We start from the raw sequence: 23,020 nt of genomic DNA, 5'->3' as shown, positions 1-23,020 counted from the left end.
CCGAGCCCAAGAACTTGGTCGTTGGCATCATGATCGCCGAACATACCAGTCATTGCCCCGAAAAATTCAGACCGGGGCTGTGGTGTAAAGACTTTGTCGACAGCCGTTCTTGACGTCGAGGGCTTGTCCTTTGGTGACGTAAAGGTGGATGTCTGGGTCGACTGAGGTCAAAACGGCGTAGCGTCGACATCCATGGACGCACAGGGATAATCCGGCTATCATACAACCTCTTTCCACTTTGAAAGGTTAATCTGCGCGAACGTAGTTTGTATCGGGGCACTAAAGGCGTCAGGTACGACGAGCGCTGGTCTTGGCTCCGAAGCATGCTGCATGGGGGTAGGAGCGCCGACTGCAGCATGCTGCTTCAACATTTCAAGCATGGAGGACTTAAATTCCCCACACTCCTGGCTGGTGGTAAACCCTGCCGACGGCTTACCTCTTTCCGTCGACGACTCAGAGTCATGACGATGGTGCCTTTTCTTTTTTCAGGACGAGGAAGAGTGGCTCCTTCAGGGAGACCTTTTCTTCTTCCGCTGGTATTTTTCTGGGTTATGACCCTCTGTTTCACCCTCCGAGGACCGAACCGTCTAGCGCATCTGAGATTTTGAGGGCGGTCGACCCAGAGCGAGTTTAGAAGCTCAGTAACAAAGTGATTTCGGCTGCACCTTGGCGCATGACGGACACCCGTCAATCCACATGACCTGTCCCGAGACACAACTCGTGTGGGTAGGTTAGGGACATCTGGGTGCCACAATCAGTACACCACTTGAAACGTGACACTCGTGCGACCGACATCTCGCATCAAGGAATTTCTAAAAATGTTTACATTTTCTCACCAAAACGTTCAAGAGACTAGCTCTGTGTTCTTAAAGCAGCGTGTTAGCGCGCAGAAAAAAGGAACAGCGATCGGGACGTAGTGACGTGCTACTTATACGACGCCTGATGTCATGTTCTGAGCCAAAGACCAGACACTGAGCAAGATGGATCAATGGTCGACAGCAGAGTCGAGGTCCACTACGCCCCCTGTCAAAAAAATTCAAAAGCAGCAAAGCTGGAGAGACTATCAGATGAGGAATCTGCAGGAGAAAAGCAATCCATTGAAACAACCAATGCAGAGCCAAGCGTTTTGGCTTCTGAATAGGCATTTGCCATCATACAGTATGCCAGGTCCTCTTCACCATTTGGCAGCTGTTGACATCTTATGGTTGGGTAGCGCCATCATTTGCCATGTATTGCAATGATATGCCCATAGGATCGAAGCAAACCACTCATTTAATTTTGTCCTAGTGTCATTTACTATAGATTAGCGGATTGGCACAGAGCGGCGCAGGTGCAGTCTACTGCGAGCCTGAAGCCTGCAGTAGGATAACACCGGTCGCGCCTACTATCAGAAGGTGAGACTCTGTATAACACTGTGTCACAGCGTGTTGTGGACTCAGCTGATTGTTGTTTGGCTAGGGATGATTGCATAAACCCACGCACAGCGCTGTTTACAGCCATACTGTTCAGGAAGCGTGGTGGGGGTGACCTGACCATGTTCACGCCTCCATCCAAAATCCCTGACTCTGGCTACTTGGCTCCATTCCTAAATACACAGAGCTGGCTTGAATAGTGTAACTCAGCTCCTACTAGCTTTTGGTATCGAGCTTTGACCTATCCAGGGCCTTCGAGGCTAAACCTGGAGCGTACCAGCTCCCAGCAAATTCGATTCTTGGCAGTTATACTTGTGCTCGGTTACCAGAGGAGTGTTTAGTAACTAGTGGCCAACTACTATACTTCAATAGCTGAATAAAACTCATGTTTAATGTTAGTGCTTTATTAATTTCACAAAGTAAACATTGGGAAATATGCCAATCCATGGTCCTGCTTGTGTAGGTTTTTCCCCACGGACCGCCTTCATGCTATTGTTTTGCCCCAGTTGTCATGCTGGTTAAAATAAATTCATAACTGTTTCTAATCGCCTTTTAAAATCTGCAGGTAATTCTGCCACACGCATATTCCGTGGCATTTTATCTTTTAACCAAAAGGATGCAACTTTCTTTTGGATTGCAAAATATGGTGATTGTATTTTGCTAACTGAAGTGAACTGCTGTTTTTTCAGGCATTTCCCAATTGGTTTTATTTTTATTGTGGATATATTTGGCCATTTTCTCCAAACTAGCAATATGTTTTTATTTCAGGAGCTACAGATGAAGATTTTAGCTGTCAAAAGAAATATCCATATTTTGTCTACACCCATCCACCCTACCCACACTGTCTCCCCCACCCGCCCTGTGGGGGTAGAGAGAGTTGGGGTAGACACTACCCCAAGTGTCTACCCCCACCCACCATACCTATCCCCACTCTCTCTACCACACCCCCTCAACCTACCCCCAATACCCCCACTTTCTACCCCTCCCACCTTACCCATACCCCATTCTCTCACTCCCACCCAACCTACCCCCACTTTCTCTACCACCCACCCTACCCCACTCTCTAACCACAACTCACCCACCCTACACTCTCTCTACTCCCACCAACCCACTCTCTCTACCCCCACCCACACTCTACACCCACTATCCCATCCTACCCTGACCCACCTACCCCTGCGCGTGCTCTACCCCAACTCACTCTACCCCCACCCACCAAACCGGCTCCCACTCTCGCTATCCCAACCCAACCTACTTCCACTCTCTCTACTGCCACTCACCCTACCACATTCCCTGCCCCTACCCCAAATTCTCTCCACCCCCACCCAACCTACACCCAATCCAGCCCCCAAACCCCTCACTGACCCTAGCCCCGTTCTTTCTACCCCACCCACCCTAGCCCAAACTCTGTACCCCCACTCTCTCTAACCCAATCCACCCACTCTAACCCCACTCTCACCCACACCACTCTCTCTACATACCCCCATTAGTTACCCCACCCACCATACACCCACTCTCTCTACCCTTACCCCACCCACAATCTCTCTTCCCCACCAACCCACACTGCCCTCTCTCTACTGCCATGCACACCTTCCCCTCTCTGTACCCCATCCACCCATCCTAACCCTCTTTCTCTTTTCAACACTACCCCCTCTCTTTACCCCCACCACACACCCTAACCCTGTCTCTAGCCACACCCACCCTAGAGCCTTTATTCTCACACACCCACCCTACCCTCTCTATTCCCCATCCACCCACCTTACTCGCTCTCCCTATCCCCTCTCATCCTTCCTCTCACACGCTCACTTTATTTCTTACCCTCTCCCTCTTTCTCGCTCATATTTCCTCTTGTTCACAATCAGCACCCTCTATATCAATGGCTTCCTCCGTTGCTCTAATACCCTTTTCATTCCATTGCACATCTGCACCCCTTATCACATCCTCTTTTAAAAATGGCACTCTCCCCCTTTCACCCTGGTGCCTATAAATGCAAAATGCAAAGAACTGCAGTAAACGACAAACTATTGGTATTGCCAACGCTTGTTCTTTGTATAAACAGGTGAAGACTTTGGAGTCTCTTTCTCATAGGGGCTTCAGGTGCACAGATTGGCTCCAATCACAGTTGTGGGGCTGTGGTATTCCCCCAGACAGTTCCAGCAGAACGTGTGAACCAGTCAGCGCAGGGCTTGAAACCAAAGGCCTTCGGCAGAAGCCTGTGCAGTTCCCTTAGGGAACACTGCAAAAGATTTAGGACTACAGGTGTTAGCAGTAAACCCACTTGGTAGCAGTCTGTACCACCCAGATTTACCTGGTAGCTGTGGTTGAGCAGTCAGACTTCCCTCAAGAAGAGTTAGGCAGTATGCAAAGTATACACAATAGGCACTCAGATACAATAATACAAACACTGACCAGAGCTTTGGTATCAAAGTATATAATTATTTATTTAAAAACACACTGTTTGAAACACTCCAGCACTCTTATTGTAAAATATTCTAAACACAGTTACTAATATAATATATACAAACCTTATTCCTTATCAGATAAGTCTTAGTTAACACCACTTATTTTCATACAGAGGTGAGCGCTTAACTATAGATGGCACTCCAATAAGTTTATGAAAAAGGGAGGGAAAAAGACAGAATATGGAAAGGTACACCACTCTAAGATTTAGGAACACCATTAGCAAGGCAGAAGAGCAAAAGTCACTTGTGAGCCAAAGTCCATAGGCTGGGCCCACTCTTAGAGAGAGCAGAGCACAAATGCGCCCAAGATCACACAGTTACAATAGGCTTAGAAAGTCTTGCAGAGAGTTCGAAAAGAGTTTAGAGAGGCTCAGAAAAGTTTAGCCAGGGTGTCCCAGGCTAACCCAGGTTCGAAAGCCGGGGGCTAAATCTACCCCATACAGTCAGTGGCAAGGGAAGCCAGGCGGGACACAGTACCTTAAGTGGGAAGGATCCTCCAGCGGTGGCAGTTGTTCCTGGCAGTGGGTGCAAGTCTCGTCGTCGTCCAGGGGAAGAAAAGATCTCGACTTGGAGGAAAGATGAAGGTCGTTGCACTGCCAGGGAAGAAACCAGCCGCAGAGTTTTCCGGTTAAAGGTATTACCCTTTAATTCGCGGTCGTGGAAAAACGTGTATCCCGGTTGCTGGGGTGCTTGCCACAGGCAAGGCGGCCACGAGATACGTCGGGAAGGCGAAAAGACGGTGAAACTGGTTATCCCCACCAGTCAAAGGAAGAAGACTCTCCGGCGGGAGATCTCCTCTGTCGTTGAGAAAAGTGGTGAGACGGTCCAGCAGGGCTCCACCGGTGGTGTCGTCGTGGCAGGTCGGCTTAGCTTCTCCCTCGTCGGATTCTTAGGTTCTGTGGCGACTTCTGACGTTCCAGTCCCCAAAGCCCTGCTTTTATGCAGAAAACCCCCATTCACTCAGCCTAGCTGTCACTCAAACATGCTAAGTGGTGAGCCGGCCGGCTCACCACTTGGGCCAATCAGGACGGAGTGCGACTTGAGTTGCCTAGGCAACTCAGTCCAGGGTGCCTAAATCCCCCTCCACCCCTCCTAAGTACCCCAGACAGAGTGGCATCACTTTGGAGGGCTTCTGTGGAGAAGCCCGCCATAAAGTGGAACAAAGGGCTCGACTTGGGTTGGAGTCACAGAAGAGAACACAAACGCCATTTTAGAACCGAGTTTTGGCAAAAAATACCAACCGGAGAATTAATATTAATTGAATAAACAGGCGGTATGTTCGAGGCTATCGTAATTAAATAAATAAAGATAGTAGCCTCGAACAATGGGAAAATCCCATAGAGAAATATTCGCGGTTCAATATAAAAAGTAAACTCGAGGGCTGCACACATCTCTTTACTACGCCACAAGTGGATTTCAAGAACTTGGACTCTTGGTTTCTACCCGACGCGTGATGCAGTAAAACTGAACTTGTCAGAAAACATATGGAGTTTGATGGGACTCAGCTACCAATCACGTTATCTGTAGCGAACAGAACAGTGGATGGTAAACAGACATTGCCCTGATCTGAGGAAGGCACTCGGAGTGTGCCGAAACACGTGTTATCAAAAAAGGGCTATTAATAAATTTATTCTCAATATGACCAAGAGTCCAAGTTCTTGAAATCCATTTGTGGCGCAGTAAAGAGATGTGTGCAGCCCTCGAGTTCATTTTCACAATCGGAGTGGGGGAACTCATTGTCTCCGTTCCTTCTGCACACACCATTGCGACACCACCAAACTTTGGTGTATAGATCTTAAGTCGCGGAGGTCTAAGAGTGATTTGCCCCAAAAAGTTCCCTATAAAAAATTATAACAATATAAAAAGTAGTATCCACTGCCACCAGCCAAAACTCGATCAGGGGGGACGGAGACGTGCCCCCTCGACTAACAGACCCCGGGGCAATTGAATTGCCGCAGCCAGTACGGCCACAATATGATGGTTTGTACTGGTTCTGTTCAGAATTTAAGACTAGTAAAGTCAATGGTGACTTTACATGCCCTGGGAGACAGTAGTCAGTCCCAGGGTATGGAGTCTATACTGGGGGGTCACTATGACACCCCTGTGTTACTGCACTGAGGGTGCTGCGTAACACACATCACAAAAACACATGAAGCCCTATCGAGTAAAAGACCCCATAGCCCATTAAACACATCTAGAGTCAAAGAAACACACTCAAATCATGCCCAAGAGTGAGGGTAAAAGAGTCTCACTCTTGGCAGGAGAAAAAAATAAACCCCAAAAATCCAGCAAAGCTGCTGGGGGACTCACTAGGTTAGGAAATTCAGCCTAAACAGAGAATTCTCCCTAACAAAGGGATTGGGCAGGATTTGCTAAGCAGTGTTCCAAAGCAAATCGAGTGCGTGGAAAAAAGGAAATAAGGCCACAGGGCGCAGTGCCTCAATACATACGGGCCCGACTTTATGTCTGCCACAGGGCATGTAGAGGCGTAGAGTGGAGCTGATGCAGAGCCCTCTGATTCCAGAAAAGTGTCTAAATAACCGCTGAACTGGGAGCTATAGATGATGCAAGAATTGACACGCTTTCGTGACCATGCAGGCGTAATGAGAGAGAGTTTCGAGCTGTTGAAAACCAAGGATAGAAGGCTAATAACCATTATGTCTCCTGTCATACAGAAATATTTATTATGGGCTGAGTCACAAGCGGACCAAGTTATTATAACAATGGCAAGGTTTGACTGTATTTTGTTGAGGGCAGTGGTGGCTTATTGGTCAGGGGAGAATAGCAATCAGTCTAGCTCTCTGTGCGACGCCCCATATGAGGATCTTGCCCATTTTTTATTTTTCTGACCAGAATTTTAGAGGCTCTCTGTTACGCCCATTGTTACGTGAATTGGGTTTTGTGCAATATCGACCCGCATTGATTTTTTTAAATTATGGGCCGATTCCCCACGTGTTGGGTGGACCATTTTATCATACCTCTAAATAGCACTTTATATTAGAAAGCATCTGATTGGGAACTTGTCATGAAATGTGGTTTTTTTAATGGTTGTTTCTTATATGATATTGATGTGATTTTGTGTTTAAACCAGGAGGTTTTGTTTGGCATCTAAATTGTTATGTATTCTATTTTGTATTTGTACTGTTTTTACGGAAAGCTGTGTACATTTTCCAAACATTATGAGATACAGATCAGGAAAGGATCCATTAGAAATGGCCTTTAGCAGGTATCAATTTTCCGATAGAATTTGATTTTTCGTGGAAATTCTTGGCTTCTACAAAGACATATTTCTGCAAATGAAGGCATTATCAAGTTTCATATTTGCTGGATAGTGAAACAGATAATGCAGTCTCCTCCAACATTGGTCCCTACAGGACCTGAATGTCTAGAAACTCCATATGCTCATTAAAGGCCCACTATGAAGAGGCTCCACAACATCTGTAGACCTTAAATCAGGTGAATCCCCTGCTGGTGATTCAGATGGCACTGGAGGTGGAGTTGATGCAGTTGTTTGTGCTGATGTGGGAGGAGCGGTGGGTACCACCGAAATAAGAGTAGACCAAGGCTTTGAACCCTGATCATGTAAAGCCAAGGTGACTTAATTGTATGGGAATCGGAAGACCCACTGGAGGTTAAGGGTAGGCTGTTCACTGGTTGACTGAATAACCACCCTGAATAGGATTTTACAATAAGCCTTTTGGGTGGAAATGTCAAGAGACAAACATTGAAATAACTCATCCTCACTGGAAGTGAAGAAACAAGAGGTTGTCTTCCACTCAAGAGAATGAACTTAGTTCAGTGGCTAACAAAGGCCCTGTGTATGGCAGATGTGAGGGGAACACAGGCTAAGCTGTCAAGGCACTTGTCACTGAAGTCAATGTCTATTCGGACCAGGCCCTAAAAGAACTGGGTCCCAATGGAATAACAAAACCACATATACAACCTGGAACCTGTGTTTCTGGCCTCCGTTGATGTAAGCAGCATCTGTAAAGCACACAATTCTTCCTTTGAAGTACTTGGGTGGTTAATCTGCAGTGGCAATAGATGAGACAGAGTGGATTCCACCATCACCTCAGCCGACTTGGCACTGCTAACCATCTGGCGCATGATTCTGATGTGAGGTTGCAGTGGCAAAAGACTCTCTGGAATGGTATTTATTTATTTGCATTTATAAAGCGCCCAGCGGCCCGGAGGCATTGTGGCGCTGTTACAGCATATTCACTTAATACAGGTTAATTTTCAGAGCAGTGATACAGATTTAGGACAGATATTTACATAGGCAGTAATACAGGTTAAATGCATTGTGGGAGTGGTTTAGTTAAATAGATTAGTTTTTAGGACCTTTCTGAACATTGTGAGGGATTCTTTGTGTCATAGGCAGGGCGGGAGTGCGTTCCAGGCTTTTGGGGCTAGTACTTCAAAACTAGAGCCGCCCGCTTTGGCTCTGTTGAATACTGGGAATGATAGTAGGTGGGAGTATTGGTCCCGTCTTGGTCTGTGGGCCGGAGCATGGTGTATTCTTTCAGTCAGGTAGGCAGGGGTGGTCTGGACAATGCATTTGTGAGTGATTGTGAGGGCTTTAAATGTTATGCGTTCTTTGATTGGGGGCCAGTGGCCATTTTTTCTCGCCTGTGAAATGGGTTCTCTTATAGGGATGCTAAGGGCTGGCTCTGAGGGCGCTGTTTTGTGCTGTTTGCAGTTTGTTAATGTTCTTCGCGAAGGTGCCTAGGAGTAAGATGTTGCAGTAGTCAAGTTTTGTGGCAATAGTGGCTCTCGCGATGTTAAGGCATTTGGTTGGTGATAGGTGAGGTTTTACTGCGATTATGATTTTTGTTGTGAGTGCAGCTGCAGATGAGATGGTGCTGACTTGCCTGTCTATTGATAAGGTGGCGTCCAGGTATACCCCAAGAGTTTTCACTGCAGTGGAAGCTGTGATAACCGTATTCTCAATACTGAAGGAACTGTACTTGTCGTCTAGTTTTTCTAAGGATTATTTGGGGCCTATCAGTAGGATTTCAGTTTTTTCCCCGTTTAGACAGAGACCATTGGCTGCCATCTAGGCCTGGATGCGTGCATATGTCTTCTGGAGTCTGTTGAGGTCTCGTTCATAGTTCCTTGTAAGGGGAAGAAGAATTTGCGTGTCGTCGGCATAGATGGTAAAGGCTATGCCGAATTCTTCTAGGTCGCTGAACAGTGGGAGGGTGAATAGATAGAATGGGGGAGGTACAAGATCCTTGCGGCACTCCACACTTAATGGGGAATGGAGTGGCTGAGGCCTGGTCGGAGAAGACCCTCATCGCTCGGCCTTCTAAGAAGGAGGTCATCCAAGCGGGGGCTTCTTGGGAGAAGTGGGCAGTGTCAGTGAGATGTTTACACAGGATCTTGTGGTCAACCAAGTCAAAGGCAGCCGAGAGATCCAAGAGTAGGAGGAGTGAGGATTTGCCTTTGTCCATGGCTCCGAGTAATTGATTCTTGAGGTCCAGAAGGGCTGATTCTGTGCCATGACGAGGGCGGAAGCCAGATTGTCTTTTTCCTAGTATGTTGTGGGTTTGCAGGTAAAACTGAATCTGTAAGCAGGCAGCCTTATCCAGGATTTTCAACAGGAAGGGCACGGTGGTAATTGGACGGTAGTTGGTAGGGGAGTTAGGGTCAAGGGTAGGTTTCTTAAGTACTGGATGAACACAAGCTTCCTTGAGGGTAAGTGTGATGGTACTGTTGGTGAAGGAGGCGTTGATAAAGGTGGTGACAAATAGGGCCAAGGCTGTAGCACAGTCTTTGACTACGTTGGCTGGGCATATGTGCCCTTTACATAGCGACGGTTTGATGTGTTTCATGATGAGTAGGACTTCTGGGATTGTTACTTCCCTGAATGTAAAGGGTGTAGGTTTGTTTGTGCCATGTTGACGGTCGGTAGCTGGTGGTGTGGCCGAGGGCTTAGGTGTGGGTGGAGTAGCTTTAGGCAGATTGTCAAATTGGGTCTCAATTTTGAGTGTTTTGATTTTGTTTAGCATGGTGTGTTGGATATTGTTACACCAGGTTTAGTTTTTCTCAGTGGGTTGTGTGGAGGTAGGGGGTATGGTCAGCTCGTTATAAATGGCAAATAACTCTTTAGATTGGGATTTTGCTTTCAAAATGAACATATGACGTTCATTCATCGCCGGTTTTTGTTCTGCTGCATTTTTTGCCAAAATATGTTGCCCAACAAACTCAAAGAAAAATATGTGCTTGGGGTGGGTGGGGGGCTGGAGGCGGCTAAGGGCATATAAGTGGTACGGAGGGGTGGGGAATAGGGAATAAATAATAAGGGTGCTGCAACATTACTTGAGTTTTTTCAAGCAAATATTTTTGGCAAAGAAGGCCGCAAAAGAAAATGGGGATGAATGAACATAGAACCCTGTGGAACTCTAAATGCCAAGGGAAAGCTCAGATGTTAACCTGGTGAAAGGTCAATGACCCTCGGTAGCTAAAGTTATGTTATTTGGCATTTATATAGTGCTCTATATATCATTGATATGACCTCAAAGCGCTGGTAGGTTGAACGTCCTTGGGGACCGCAGTCCAGATCAGTTGAGACAGTAAGGTGTCATGGGATGCTTGGGTGCATCGATTATTTGTGCAGCTGGTGCGATTGCTAGATGGTAGCTGCATCCTAGCATTAGGTGTGGTGGTATTTTGATATCAGTTGAATGCGTGCAGTCTGGAGGAAAGGACACCAAGACTGGGTTCTGGCTGCATTAAGCCAGTGTAGTACGCTTATGTGTGCAGCTAGGCCACTTTTTTTCGTGTGATATAGCTGCGTCTGTCAGAAGGTTCGGTGTTCATGAAGTATTGATAATATGTGAGCAGGTAACCCGAATTGATCGAGGGGTGTTGCTGCGCTCTAATTGCGTGTTGGTGTATAGTAGAGAGAGAGTATAATGATAGGAGAGGTCAGTGTCCGAGTGGAGATTTTGATTAAACATGCTCGCTTTCCGGATTTCAAGTGGGTGTTTGCAAGTGCTGCTTTCAGCGTAAGCTTATTCGTGATTAAATGGGCGCATTCAGTGTTATCATTGCTCAGGATCTCTTTGAGCATTTGTCATTTGGTTGCAGTGTCTCAGAGCCTTAGATGGTCTCAGTCGGTATTTTTGAAAAAAAGGCAAGTTTTTAGAGCCAATGCAGAAGGCCGTGTAGTCATGGGTGTGTCGAATATGTGGGTGAGTGAGTTCCACAAAGTTGGTGCCAACGTTGAGAAGGCAGATCCTCCGATCCTGACAGAGTTTGAGGTTGGAATCACTGGAAAGAGGGCAGTGCTTGATCTTAGGGCATGAGATGGGAGGTAGGTTATTATCTTCTTTTGTAGGTACTTTGGGCCAGTCTTATGCACTGCTTGGTGGGTAATGCATAGGGTCTTGAAGGTGGCCCTTCTTCCAACTGGGAACCAGTGGAGGGTTCGGAGAGTGGGTAAGATGTGGTCTCTGTGACCAAGGGTGAGGAGTAGTTTGGATGCAGCGCTTTTAGGCTCTTCGGAGTTTGTTGAGTTGGCATGCCGGTGCTCCTAGGTATAAGGAGTTGGCGTAGTCCAGTTCCGACATAACAGCAGTAGAGGTAGGGAAAAATGGGTCTAAGAAGTTTGAGGTGGTAGTGACAGCATTTTGAAACATTATTGATCTGGCTGGAGAGGGTTAGGCCTGAGTCCATAGTGCAGCCTAGATTTTTGAATATGTTGGAGGGAGGGGCAGGAGGGCTGAGGGAAGGGGGCCATGGGAGCGTTTGCGGGAGAAGGGCAGTATTGCCGCACAGCACGATTTCAGTTTTCTCCTCAGGGTTAAAAAGGAGGTTGTTACTTCTCATCCATCGGTTAATATCAAGCTTCAAGGTCAGGACATGGCTTGGTCCTCGTCTTGGGGATTCTTAGGATAATTTGGGTATCGTCGGCATAGTTGTAGGCTGGAGAGATTGGCACACGGATGATTCCTGGTAGAGTGGGCATATAAAGGTTGAAAGGGAGAGCAGAGAGGCATGCACCTTGGGGTACCTCCAGTGTTCACAGGGCGAGCAGTTGAGACAAAAGGGGAGAGGAAGGCGATTTGTTTCCTATTGCAGAGGAAAGAGGCAATCCATTTGTGTGGCGAGCCACGGATTCCTAGGGAATGGAGGCAGTTAAGGAGGATTGAATTAACGGTGTCAAAGGATGCAGAGAGATCGAGGAGAATCAGCGCTGCTCAGCCTTCAGAGTCTGCCGTGACCTTGAGATCATCCCAGAATGAGATCAGAGTGGATTCAGTTCCATGTCGAGGTCTGAAGCCAGAATGAGAGGGGGCGAGGGGTTTGTTGGATTCTACAAAGTTGTTGAGCTGAGAGCATGCAGTCCGGTCGATGAGTTTCGCGAGAACTCTGGTGTTGGAGATTGGTCTATAATTCTTAGGTTCAAGGGGGCCGAGGGATGCCTTTTTTAGGAGCGGTTTTGACACGTGCTATTTTAAAGGCTTCAGAGAAGATGCCAGAGGTGAGGGATTTGTTTAGTATGGTTCTGGCATGTTCTTCTGCGCAGGCAGAGGAGAATATTTCTTTCAGAACAGAGGCAGGGCAGGGGTCAAGGGGGGACCCGGAGGGTCTGCTGGCTGATAGTAGGTCAAGGAACTTGTCTCTGGAGATGGGTTTGAAAGAGTCTAAGGTTGGTAAAGTGGGCATTGGGGCAATGGGATCATGAGGGGTGGGGAGGGGGTAGCGAGGACAGTTTGGTGTTGAGGGTTGCCATCCTGACAAGTGCAGTGTTGCAGAAATGTAGCGAGAGGGAGTCACAGAGGGGTTGTGTGCGAGTGGATTGGGCAGAGGTGCAAGTAATTTTCACAAACTCAGAAATGATTTTGTGGAGTTCTTTGCTGCAGTCACGATTTTAGCACACAATGTCGATAACCGTTGGCCCAGAACTTCAATCTGCCTCACCAGATGAAGTCCAGCCGAGGCATGGGCACATGGAATGGTTTTTATTCCTCTGTTGGAACTTCCAAATGTACACTGGGGTCTGAAATGCAAAATTTGCATTGGGCCAATGAAGCATGAGAACCGGTTATTGCGACAGGTGGGTGTGGAAAAAAACACGACTTGCCTGTTTTTTCCTGTTCATCTGGAAGACTTCAAAAGAGTTGTCAAGGGCTCTCAAGCTGATCCGAAACACTAACAGTCTCAGATGCAAGGAACTTTCATTGAACAGATCTACATGACAAAAAAAACATGTTCGAGGCAGAAGAGGAGAAAAAATGTCTCCAGACATCAAACAGTAGAAAGCTCAAATGGAGAAAGGCACTACTAGGTGGTGGCGGGTGTGGCATGAACTTGCTTGTGATCAACATGCACATGCCCATTGTTCTGCATTTTAGAATTTGAGACAAGGATAAAAAATTATTTTCTTCAAATCAGACAATGTTTGGTCAATTGCTCAAGCAAGAATTGGAACCTTGGTCTTGAGTTTCAAAGTAAGGAACGTGAAAGACTAAAAAACAGGAAATTGAAGGCACCATATCGCTAAAGAGAAGTTGTATTTCTGGGAAATTTATCGCACAGAATTGTAAAGATGAAGCAAAGGAAGATGAGGTTCATCAACTAATGTTGCATTGTACACGGAAACATACAACATACTTACATACTTTCAGCCATCCTACCTCTCCACAGCTATTAAATTCTACTCCCATAAACAATCACATACCTGAAATTGTGCCAAAACTGGAGTTGTCAAAGAACTGTGCCGGACGAGCCAATGGTAATGATTTTGACCTCGGATCAAAAATACTACTTTTTGGGGAATCCAAAAGAATTGTTTCCTGAGCTGTTGTGTCTTGGCTTTTCAAAGAGACATTGTCTTGATTCTCAATGGAAGCTTCGATTTTTCTTGAAGCAGTTGGATGTTTTTCCGATGCCTCTGATGGAGGAGACCGTGTAAGTTTTCTTGCCGCTTCCCTCAACTTCAGTATTTCTTCCTTCAATAGTGCCTCATTTCTTAATGGGTGCAAAAAGAACAGTTTGAACCAGCAATATAGATTCTGTTTGGAATTTCATGCAGTCACAAAAAAGTACTTGCAAGTCTTCCAGTTACATTTTTAAAAATATTTCTTTATTCTCATTTAAGTACATTGCAAAATGCAGCATATCTATCTGTACTAAAAAAAAGATGATGTACTTTTATTCAAGATTCCCCTCAGTAAATTATACATTTGCATAAAAAAGTGTCAATACCCCCGACTCACCTCTGCAAGGGCAAATTATTATTTACAATGTGATAATCTAAACCTATGCACCACTATTGTTAGTAACCATTTTGCTCAACAGCCCTGGGTCCTCCAGTTCAATCGCTTACTAATCCTAATTGGTCACTTACTCCTGTCCTCCAACCCTTGGGCCTTATGATGTCACCCTAACAAAGCATTGCCACATTACTCACAAGCCTAGCATGTTTCCAGTTACATTTTGAAGTCACTAGGATGTCATATTGATCTTGTGATTTTTCCTTTTGCATAGAACAATGATGTTCATTAACACTGATAAATGGATTTACTGTTTGTTGCCATGTGTTGGCAGAATTATGAAAAGTAAAATATCGAATCATATGCTTGCAATTGAATAAACATGCTGAATACATTTCACAATAAAAGAGCAACAAACAGTAAAACAGTTCACAGATGCAATTATTTAATGCCAGCTAATGAGGAAAAACACTAATCTGTCTGCCATAACAGCCACATGGTTGCACAACTAATTCTCCTTTAAGCCAGGTAAGTTTCTTCTATATATCGATATATCAAATCAGTGCAAAAGAACTTTGGTTAAAAGGAACGTTACAGTGAAGTTTCCTTTACAAATCTAATCAAATCGAAATTTGTGAAAAGGCGTTTTAAATTATGGCTGCAACATGAATCAAAACCAGAAAACTCATGAGTTATGGTTTCTAATGCAAGCATAGCTGTGCCACTGGACTTTGGCAGATGTTCCTGAAGGGACATCAATTGCCCACTGGCTTCGACCTGGTTAGGCTGTCCCATAACTGACTTGCAAATTATCGTAATCAGTTTGGGGTACTCTTTTTACAGTTCATTGTTGCTCAAATGCTGTACGAAATGGGCATAACATGCACATTACTTCTTTTTGACATATGCAGTATAATGAAATGTACATGACATTGACAGAGAAGTGCTAGTATTGTGATGGTGGAACACTTACGGTGGCTCGAGACTCACTGGCGAATTTGGTTTTGAGGTGCAACCATAACAGTGCCTTTGGAAGAACAAATTATTTACCCCATGTAATGTTCTTTCTGATAGATTCTTCTTCCACAGATTCCTCTTGTACAATAGTTCCTAGGTAGCGTTAGCTGACACCAGAACATTTTACACACGCAGGGGGCGAGGTATGTCCTGGCAATGACCCTCTGAGAAGGTCCACTCTTTGACATCAGAAGGCACGGCACCAAGCAGATATATACAGCACAAAATGCCTTATGACCTCAGTTCACCTTCTACACCCACCCATCCCCATCCATGGTCAGCAGCTGAGATAACCTAGATCAAGGAACAATCCTACTCTTTTCTCCTGGAGAGTCTCTGAAGTGCTCTCTATATGTGGGTTAGGTTGGGAGGGAGTTGAGGAGCCTGTGTGAGAAGAATCTATCAGAAAGAACATAACCAGGCATGTGTAATTCATGCTTCCAATGGATTATGCCCTTCCACAGATTCCAGATAAAGGCATAAAGGCCCATCAAATATACCCAGAGGAGGGAAGGGATGGAGGAACATTTTGAAGGACCACCCTACCAAAATGGCTGTTCTGCGTAACCAAAGAGGATAGCCATAAATGCTTTGAGAAGTTGTGAGGCAAGGCCCAAGTGGATACCTGGCATATGTCCAGCGACAGAACCCCTCTTTGGAGTTCCAAAGTGGCTGGCACCCCCCCCTAGTGCAGACTGCTGTTAGACCTGACAGCATGTCCTTTCCCGCTAATTTGAAGCATTCTGCAAAGCAAAGAATTACCCATTCTGAGCTTGTTTGGAGTGCCTGGCTTCTGCAAAAACCACAAATAACTGGTCATCTCTGTAGCCATTAGACCCATCTACATAAAGGTGCATACTTGAGATCAAGCCGATGCAACCAACATTTTCCATCCCGTCAAGATGAGCTGCCAACAAGGCAATGTTGTTTTCCAAAGACCAGACCCAGAGCTGCTTCGCTTCCCTGCACAGGGGCAAAAACAACATTCACCCTCTCAATGAGGTAATGCATGGCCACCGTGCTGTCCAGATAAACGGAGAAGCAGGTGCCCCTCAGGCTAGAACCAAGGAGGAATGAATTTGAACAACAGAAAAGGGTTCTAAGTCTTATTTTCAAAGAAACATATTTAAGGTTTTTTATAGCAGAAAGTAAATCATACAGTTAATTCAAAAAGAACACAAAATGTAAATCCGATGGACAACCAATCATTAGCACATAAAAAAAATAAAAAAATAAAGCAACATTTCTGTTCCCAAAGTATGTAAATCATATACTCAACCATACCATTCATACTGTCAACAACTCATTCACAATCAATACTACAATTACACAAAGCAAACACATAATTCTCAATGCAAGATCTCATGAATCCATTTCTTTTAGTTCAGAAGTCAGGGTACCCAAAGAGTATTTTTAAGGACCCTGTAGTTAGCCAGTCCCAACCGGTTTTGACATGTAGACGTTTACCATGTCTTCATCAAGGGAGTAAACATACTATTGTGGGTTGGTTGTCCAAGGCGGATGGGTGGAAGCAACATGCATCCACGTTGGGATATTGACTGGTGGTCGTTGTGTCCGTCAATGCAAAGTTGTTGAGTTTATGGCACCACCGGGCATAACAGGTGGGAGATTTCCCAGGCAATGTAATGGGCGATGTTATGTGGTGGCAATCACAGTGGAGTTTAGACCGTTGTCCACGCTAGTGTTGGCAGCGAAGTGCAACTGCTGTAACGGAGCCAGTCAATGATGCCGCCAGCTCCATTGCTTCCCTTCAACAAAGGACACAATTCCCACGAACGAAAAGAAGGCAGGCCGCTAGAGCCAGTCAGATCACCTGCACCTCCAAAAGATGAATGTTTAATCTTGATTCTGCCAAGGACCAAACCCTGCTCATCCAGAAGTCCCCCAGGTGAGCGTCCCAGCCTTTCAGGGAAGCATCCTTGACCACAGCCGTTTCCGGCCATGGGGACCAAAAAGGTTCCCCTCCATTCAAAGTGTCCTGCTAGGCCCATTACAGGAGATTCTGTGCCATATGAATCGAAACCTAATGCAGGTCCAAAATACTGCGTGAAAATGGGGAGCCCTAAGAACTGACAAGCCATTGGAGCAATCTAATCCTCAGTCACCAAAAAAGACATTATGCCATGTAAGGAAGGCATGGTATCAAACAGTAAGATAGACACAAGTGATCACACTTCAAGGGTGTTAATTGAACTTTCAAATGGGTTTGTATAACACCTATTTAATCCTAAATCTAAAGATAGGAGCAAGCTACGACCATCAAATAATAATAATGCAGACCTAGTGGATTCTTGGCAAAATAAAAGGGCCTATACTAATAAACCTATTTTTACTTCTAAACACAAATGGTGTGGGATAACAATGTATGCAAAAAGAAAAGTGTTCAAGAAATAATATGTCAAGATATTTGGGCTGTTGGGTCCCCTTCCACACATTTTCAGTACGGGACAAGGTGGCACACTCAAGCTTAACACACACTCTGGCTTTTCTGGCACGAGGCTGTAGTTCAAAACCTCAGCAACAGGGCCATCTGTACCAACGTTTCTTTGCCATTCCAAGTGTCTTATTTCAGAGGGCCTGATGCGACAAACACCGAAGTTCCCTTCTTCTCAGAATTACACATGCACAATTTTTCAGGCGATTTACTGGTCACCCCTGGGTGCTCCTCCTTAGGTCTCAGACCCACTTCTCAGAATTTTCACATGCAGTTTCTCAGGTGATTTACTGTTCACCCCGGGTCCCCCTCCATATTGCTCAGACACACTTCTCTCAGGATTTTCACAAGCACAATTCCTCAGGTGATTTATTCATCCCAGGTCCCACTCTGTGGGGCCCAGATCCACTTCTCTCAGAATTTTCACATGCACAATTTATCGGGTGATTTACTGTTCACCACAGGTCGCCCTCCGTCGGGCTCAGACCCACTTTTCTCAGAATTTTCATAATTGATCTGCCTCGTTCAGGCTCGACCATTTTATCTCAAGTTCCAATCTTTCCTTTTCTATATGAAAAAAAAACAGACTTTCGATTGTGCGTGGGATTTTGCTTGACCCGCCGCAGGACCATTTAGATTCATAAAATCTTTCTTTTTACAATTCTTTACTTTCACTTTTGCCACATCTCTGCTGGATACTTTACAGAGACCTTCGATTGAGCACTGTTAGGAAAGATTTAATTTAGGTGTACTTTTCCCTCCATTTGTGGACCCCCCCAAACCTTTTGCTTTTGTGTGGCTATCCTATCTTGACTGTTGCCAGTGGAGCCCAGCCTTCAGCTGCGCTCCCATGGGCTTTTGCTCACATGTTATGGGGAAAGTGACACGTCCTTCAGATTGTAAGTACTGGGAAACTATGTTTCCCTTAGTCTTTGACTATGTTGCAATTTCTTGGTCATTTGTTTAACAGTGCACTATGTAGCTTCCAGCACTGTGCGCTGGGGCCATTTTTGTTTTATGGCCCTATACACCCTCTAAGAATTGTTTGGCGATTGAACGAGTGTGCCTGGGATGAAATGGTGGCAGCAGTTCCTTTTTGTAAGTGTTTTACTTCTTTTTACTGAATCACATCGTGTTTGGTTCAAGACTGTGGCAAGATCCGAAAATAGCCGAGCCACAAAGTCTTTTGTTCTGTCCCAGGGCCATTTTGTCCCTTGTCTTCAACCAGGTGAAGTAACCCGGGTTTTTCTTATTTGGGCATGCAGCGTCCTGTGAAAACTGATGTCTTTTGCGGACTTCTGCCTGTCATGTGTGTGTGCGCCAAGGAAGCAGGTTGGGACTGTCTTGTCCCAATCCACACTACTGGTGCCAGGATGTCTGGAGTGCCTGAATGACTGGGCCCACCCCGTAGGCCTCGATTGGTCCACAACTGGGATGCCTGCATGAGAGCAGATCTTCGAATGGAAGACCTCGATTTTGGCATGAAGCTAATCTTGGATAAGAGAAGGGACTCTGCATCCATTACAGGTTGATCACCTGAGTGCTCTACGAACTACGGAAGGGGCCACGTATCCTGTAACGAAGAAACTGACTTGTGATTCCGTCTGAGATGCTTTGGAAGGTTTGCCACCTTTCAGCCTCTTCTGTCCCGTCAGACCCCTGTTTTCTTCATCCATCAAGAAGGCCTGCCAAGGCGCTTCGCCCCTTTGGAGTAGTGGGAACAACTAACAATAAAAATAAAATAATAAAATAATATAAATAAAATAAAAACTCTCGGTGGCCCCTGCTTACCTGCCGAACGAGCCCCTCCAGAAGTGTTCCTGGGCCATCCAGTGAACTGACCAGCTCTACCTCAGGATATCGCGCAGAATCGAAGCCATCTTGAGTTGAAACCCTAAACTTGGGACACCTAGCTCTCTAGGTCCCAAATAAGGAGAGTGCATAATGCTTCCCGCATCTGTGATTCCCACATCACTACTTGTAGGTGTCTTGCTGACCTGCTCTCCTGTGCACTGAAGCATGCTGCACCGGAATTTTCTTGGTATCTCCTTCGGAAGCTGAGACTAGGCAACTGTCCCGGCATTGGACAATTGTTCTATCCCTCAGTCGCTGGGAGCCGGAACGCCGCGAATCTGCAGGTCTCAAACCTAATAGTGACCTCGACTAAACTAGCAAAGTTTCGTTTGGACTGTGCCGAGGGTCGGCGAGTACTTGCATCACTTACTGGTGGCCACTTGGCACAACCAATCTCTTTTACGCATACATATCCCTAGAAAGGTATTCGCTTTTGGCTGGATTAGCCTGCGCTTCCGAGCTATTCTCATCTTTTGAAAACTGCTCTGCCGCCAAAGGCAGATCCTACTCGAATAGTGGGGACCAATTTTTCATCGCCTCAAGCCTCTTCCTGACTTGATACAGCTCTCCCAGGAACACCTGCTTTTCGCTCTAACGACCAATTGTGCATTTTTACGCACAACTGTACTGTTGAGCAAAAGGCTCCCCACTTCTTAGGGTTGAACTGGAAAGTTAGGGAACAACTCAAAAGAATTGTCTAATGCTCCCAGTGCATTAATTCACCCATCTCTTTACTGGTTGTGGCTTTGTTTTACTCATCTGTCGCATTAGGAAACGTGATATATATATATATATATATACACACATGATGGTGATGTCAGAGGCGGCCGTGTTAGGAGGTGCGGCCTGACGTGCCTCATGCTTAGGGTCCTCTCCTCTAATCTCTCCGTGGCGTGGCAGTGGAGCAGAGAGCAGCGAACGGAGCGCGAGGCAGCAGGGACCCCCAGCCACACCATCAGCGTTCCGACAGCTCTCGACCCCCCCACCCGCCGTTCCAGAGCTCATTGCTAGCCCTAATCCTCCCGCATCCTACTCCCGCCGGCATCCTGCTGTATCCCAAAACTGAAGGTGTTTGATGTCTGACGATGGTGCCCGGGATAGCAGCGAGCACGCGTCTGCTATTCATCCAATGCTCTACTCAGCCTGGGTAGTAAAGACAGGTAAGTGGCTCCTTTGGTGGTCTCGCTCCGGCGATTATCATTGTTCTGGTCAGATCACCGCTTATTTTTGCTAACTGTTTGCTCCTCTTGATCTTCCTTTCCCTGTGCATGGAAGCTGAACCTGCTCTCTTACTTGGGCATTGGCGTTCGTCACCCTTTGCCCCTCGTAGGAGGAACAATGGGCTTTCAGAAGTCCTGGCACATAGCGCCAAAAGGAGAAAGAAGAGCTCCTGCTCAAACAGCTTTCTTTCACCAAATTGCTGCACATCAATAAAGATCTGATGAACAGGTTCAAGAATGAAGCACCTAACAATGATGATAAAGCTATATGCGCTTCCCCACGCAGGCCGATGTTCTTGCAGCCAACAGGGGGGTGACTCAGCAGTAAGCATAGATAGGGGGGGCTGATGATCTCAAGATATCAGAGACTTGGTGTCTTTTTAAGGAGCAGATGCTGCGGGACATTTCAGCCTGCTCCAATATGGAAGACTTTCAGAAATTGATGTTGACTATTGGTCTTAACACGCTCATTCCACCATTACCACACTGGCAGAAGCCTACTCAATTAAAACTTGAAGGAACCGATAACTCTGCACAAACCACCCCCCTCCAGTTTGGTGTTCGCCAGGGCTGCCAAACAGCTGATATAGTGCTTGCCCCGGCAGGTGGAGACTGTTCTGCTTGCTCCTTGCTTGGTGGGTGATCCTTCACGGGAGGCTCTCGATTTGCCTGTTCCCAATCCTGGTCAAATTCCCGCCAAACAATCTTTAGGGTATAAACCCAAACAGGTGACCTTTAGGCACCTGCACACCAGGAAGGCACAAATGCCCATTATTGATAATATGTGTATTAAATCTTTCATTCTGGATCAAAAGAACTTTGTGATAACTAATGTTGAGAAGGCAGAAGGGAAAGAATCCAGAGATTCACTGCGAAATAAGGTACTCGATTGGTTATGCCAAAGAACGGGACCTGGAGTAGTTAGAACATCAGACCTGAAGATCGTACGCAGGATTGACCTCTGCGACTGGTGCTCGCAGCAATCTAGTGACTGTGTTCTAGTGGGCTGCGGGTCTAGCACTTAACCCACCTATCTTAGATCATGTAAGTATTTCTCTAGGGGCTGCTCGAACTGTAAATTGATATTCTAGGCTCCCCGCCTCGATTAGGCGCTGCTTACTCTTATGACCAAATGGTCTTCATATGTCCATAATATATGTTCAAGGATGTATTCATCCATGGATCTTTTACTAGTGATGTGCTGTTTTTCTTTGCTTTTCGGCCCCCCCCTTTACTGTTTTATGTTGTTATATTTTCTGTTATATGTCTGTACGCGCCATCATGCCTCCGGGTCCATTGTGCGCTATATAAATGAAATAAAGTAAATTAAAGTAAAATTTAGTAGAGTATTTTGTGTGCTAACTGTTTTGATATAACTAAAGTTTATTTGTGTCTATTGGTGCGGCCGACAATAAATGTATAGATATTTTTCATATACACTTGTCTAAGGGTAATTTGTGGTTCGTTACTGTGTGTACTCATTGTGGGCTTCCGATCACTCTCACCCCTCCTGAGACTTAGTCTTGACCGCCATTTAAGCTAACCTAGATTGGTCTGGCTTGTCCAGAAGGTTCCCCTGTTTCACTAAACCAAGGGTGGCCTCCGAAACTTCTGCCCACCAGGTCAGAGTTTAGAAATCCATCTTGACAAGCAGGCATGCGGTGCCGGACCATTCCGTCAACAAAATCATATCCTTTAAAAGTTCAAACATTCATCAACAGTTCACACTCACTCGCGTCTTTCATCTTTAACAATGTTCGTTATATAATGTTGCTGCTTGCAACCTTGGCTTCAACACAGACCGGTCTGGTATCGGTCTCCCCAACTCACCGGCTGTGTTGAATTCTCTGTCGCTACTTTATTCTTGGAGCCAAGGACGGTACCACAGTGGCTGCTGCTTGTCCTCGACTCGATTAGTCATGCAAGCGGAGCGTGGGTATCTCTTGAACATAATGGTTTCTTTCCAGAAAGGTCAAGGGAATTTCCCTCCTTGCAAACCCATCGTAATTCGCCATCTTTGGTCCCTCATTCAGCTGGCGTATCAAAACTGCGGTTTCCTCATGTGCTTTGCCTTGCTCAAGAGTGTGCTTTCGTGCTCAGCCTTTTATCAGTGTGGGGAAGCTTAATGGAGACCAGGTGAGAGTGTCGGCCAGTAAATGCCTGACCTTGCCTGACCATTGTATGGTGACACGTCAGTTATACTGCTCGGGTGTTAGTCTGTTTTCTCACAGAGTGGGCTGTCTGTGTGAAGGTGTTTGTGTAGGAAAGGGAGTAGGGAGGGGTAGAGTTCCTACATATCCTACCTGGAAGGATGGGGTAAAGGTGTTACAGGGAGGGGGACAACGCCTCTCGCCATCCGGTGTCCCACTCCCACAAGACC

The 23,020-nt window shown here is 46.0% G+C and overlaps 1 protein-coding gene across 5 annotated transcripts in view; it reads right to left on the bottom strand.

Annotated features, from left to right (window-relative positions):
* The window catches only part of CENPE (centromere protein E), a 2,471,681-nt gene that overhangs the window by 29,545 nt on the left and 2,419,116 nt on the right, over positions 1-23,020 (bottom strand). For all 5 annotated transcript variants that reach the window (XM_069630970.1, XM_069630968.1, XM_069630972.1 and 2 more), the window contains one exon: positions 13,560-13,849. In XM_069630970.1, the coding sequence (XP_069487071.1) occupies positions 13,560-13,849 (290 nt within the window). The remainder of the gene's footprint in view (positions 1-13,559; positions 13,850-23,020) is intronic.

Source organism: Ambystoma mexicanum, chromosome 6q, assembly GCF_040938575.1.
Source record: "Ambystoma mexicanum isolate Mex_15411 chromosome 6q, UKY_AmexF1_1, whole genome shotgun sequence".
In the NCBI taxonomy this organism is placed as follows: domain Eukaryota; kingdom Metazoa; phylum Chordata; class Amphibia; order Caudata; family Ambystomatidae; genus Ambystoma; species Ambystoma mexicanum.
Note: the sequence above shows the minus strand (reverse complement) of the source record. Positions and strands in the feature narration are given on the sequence as shown.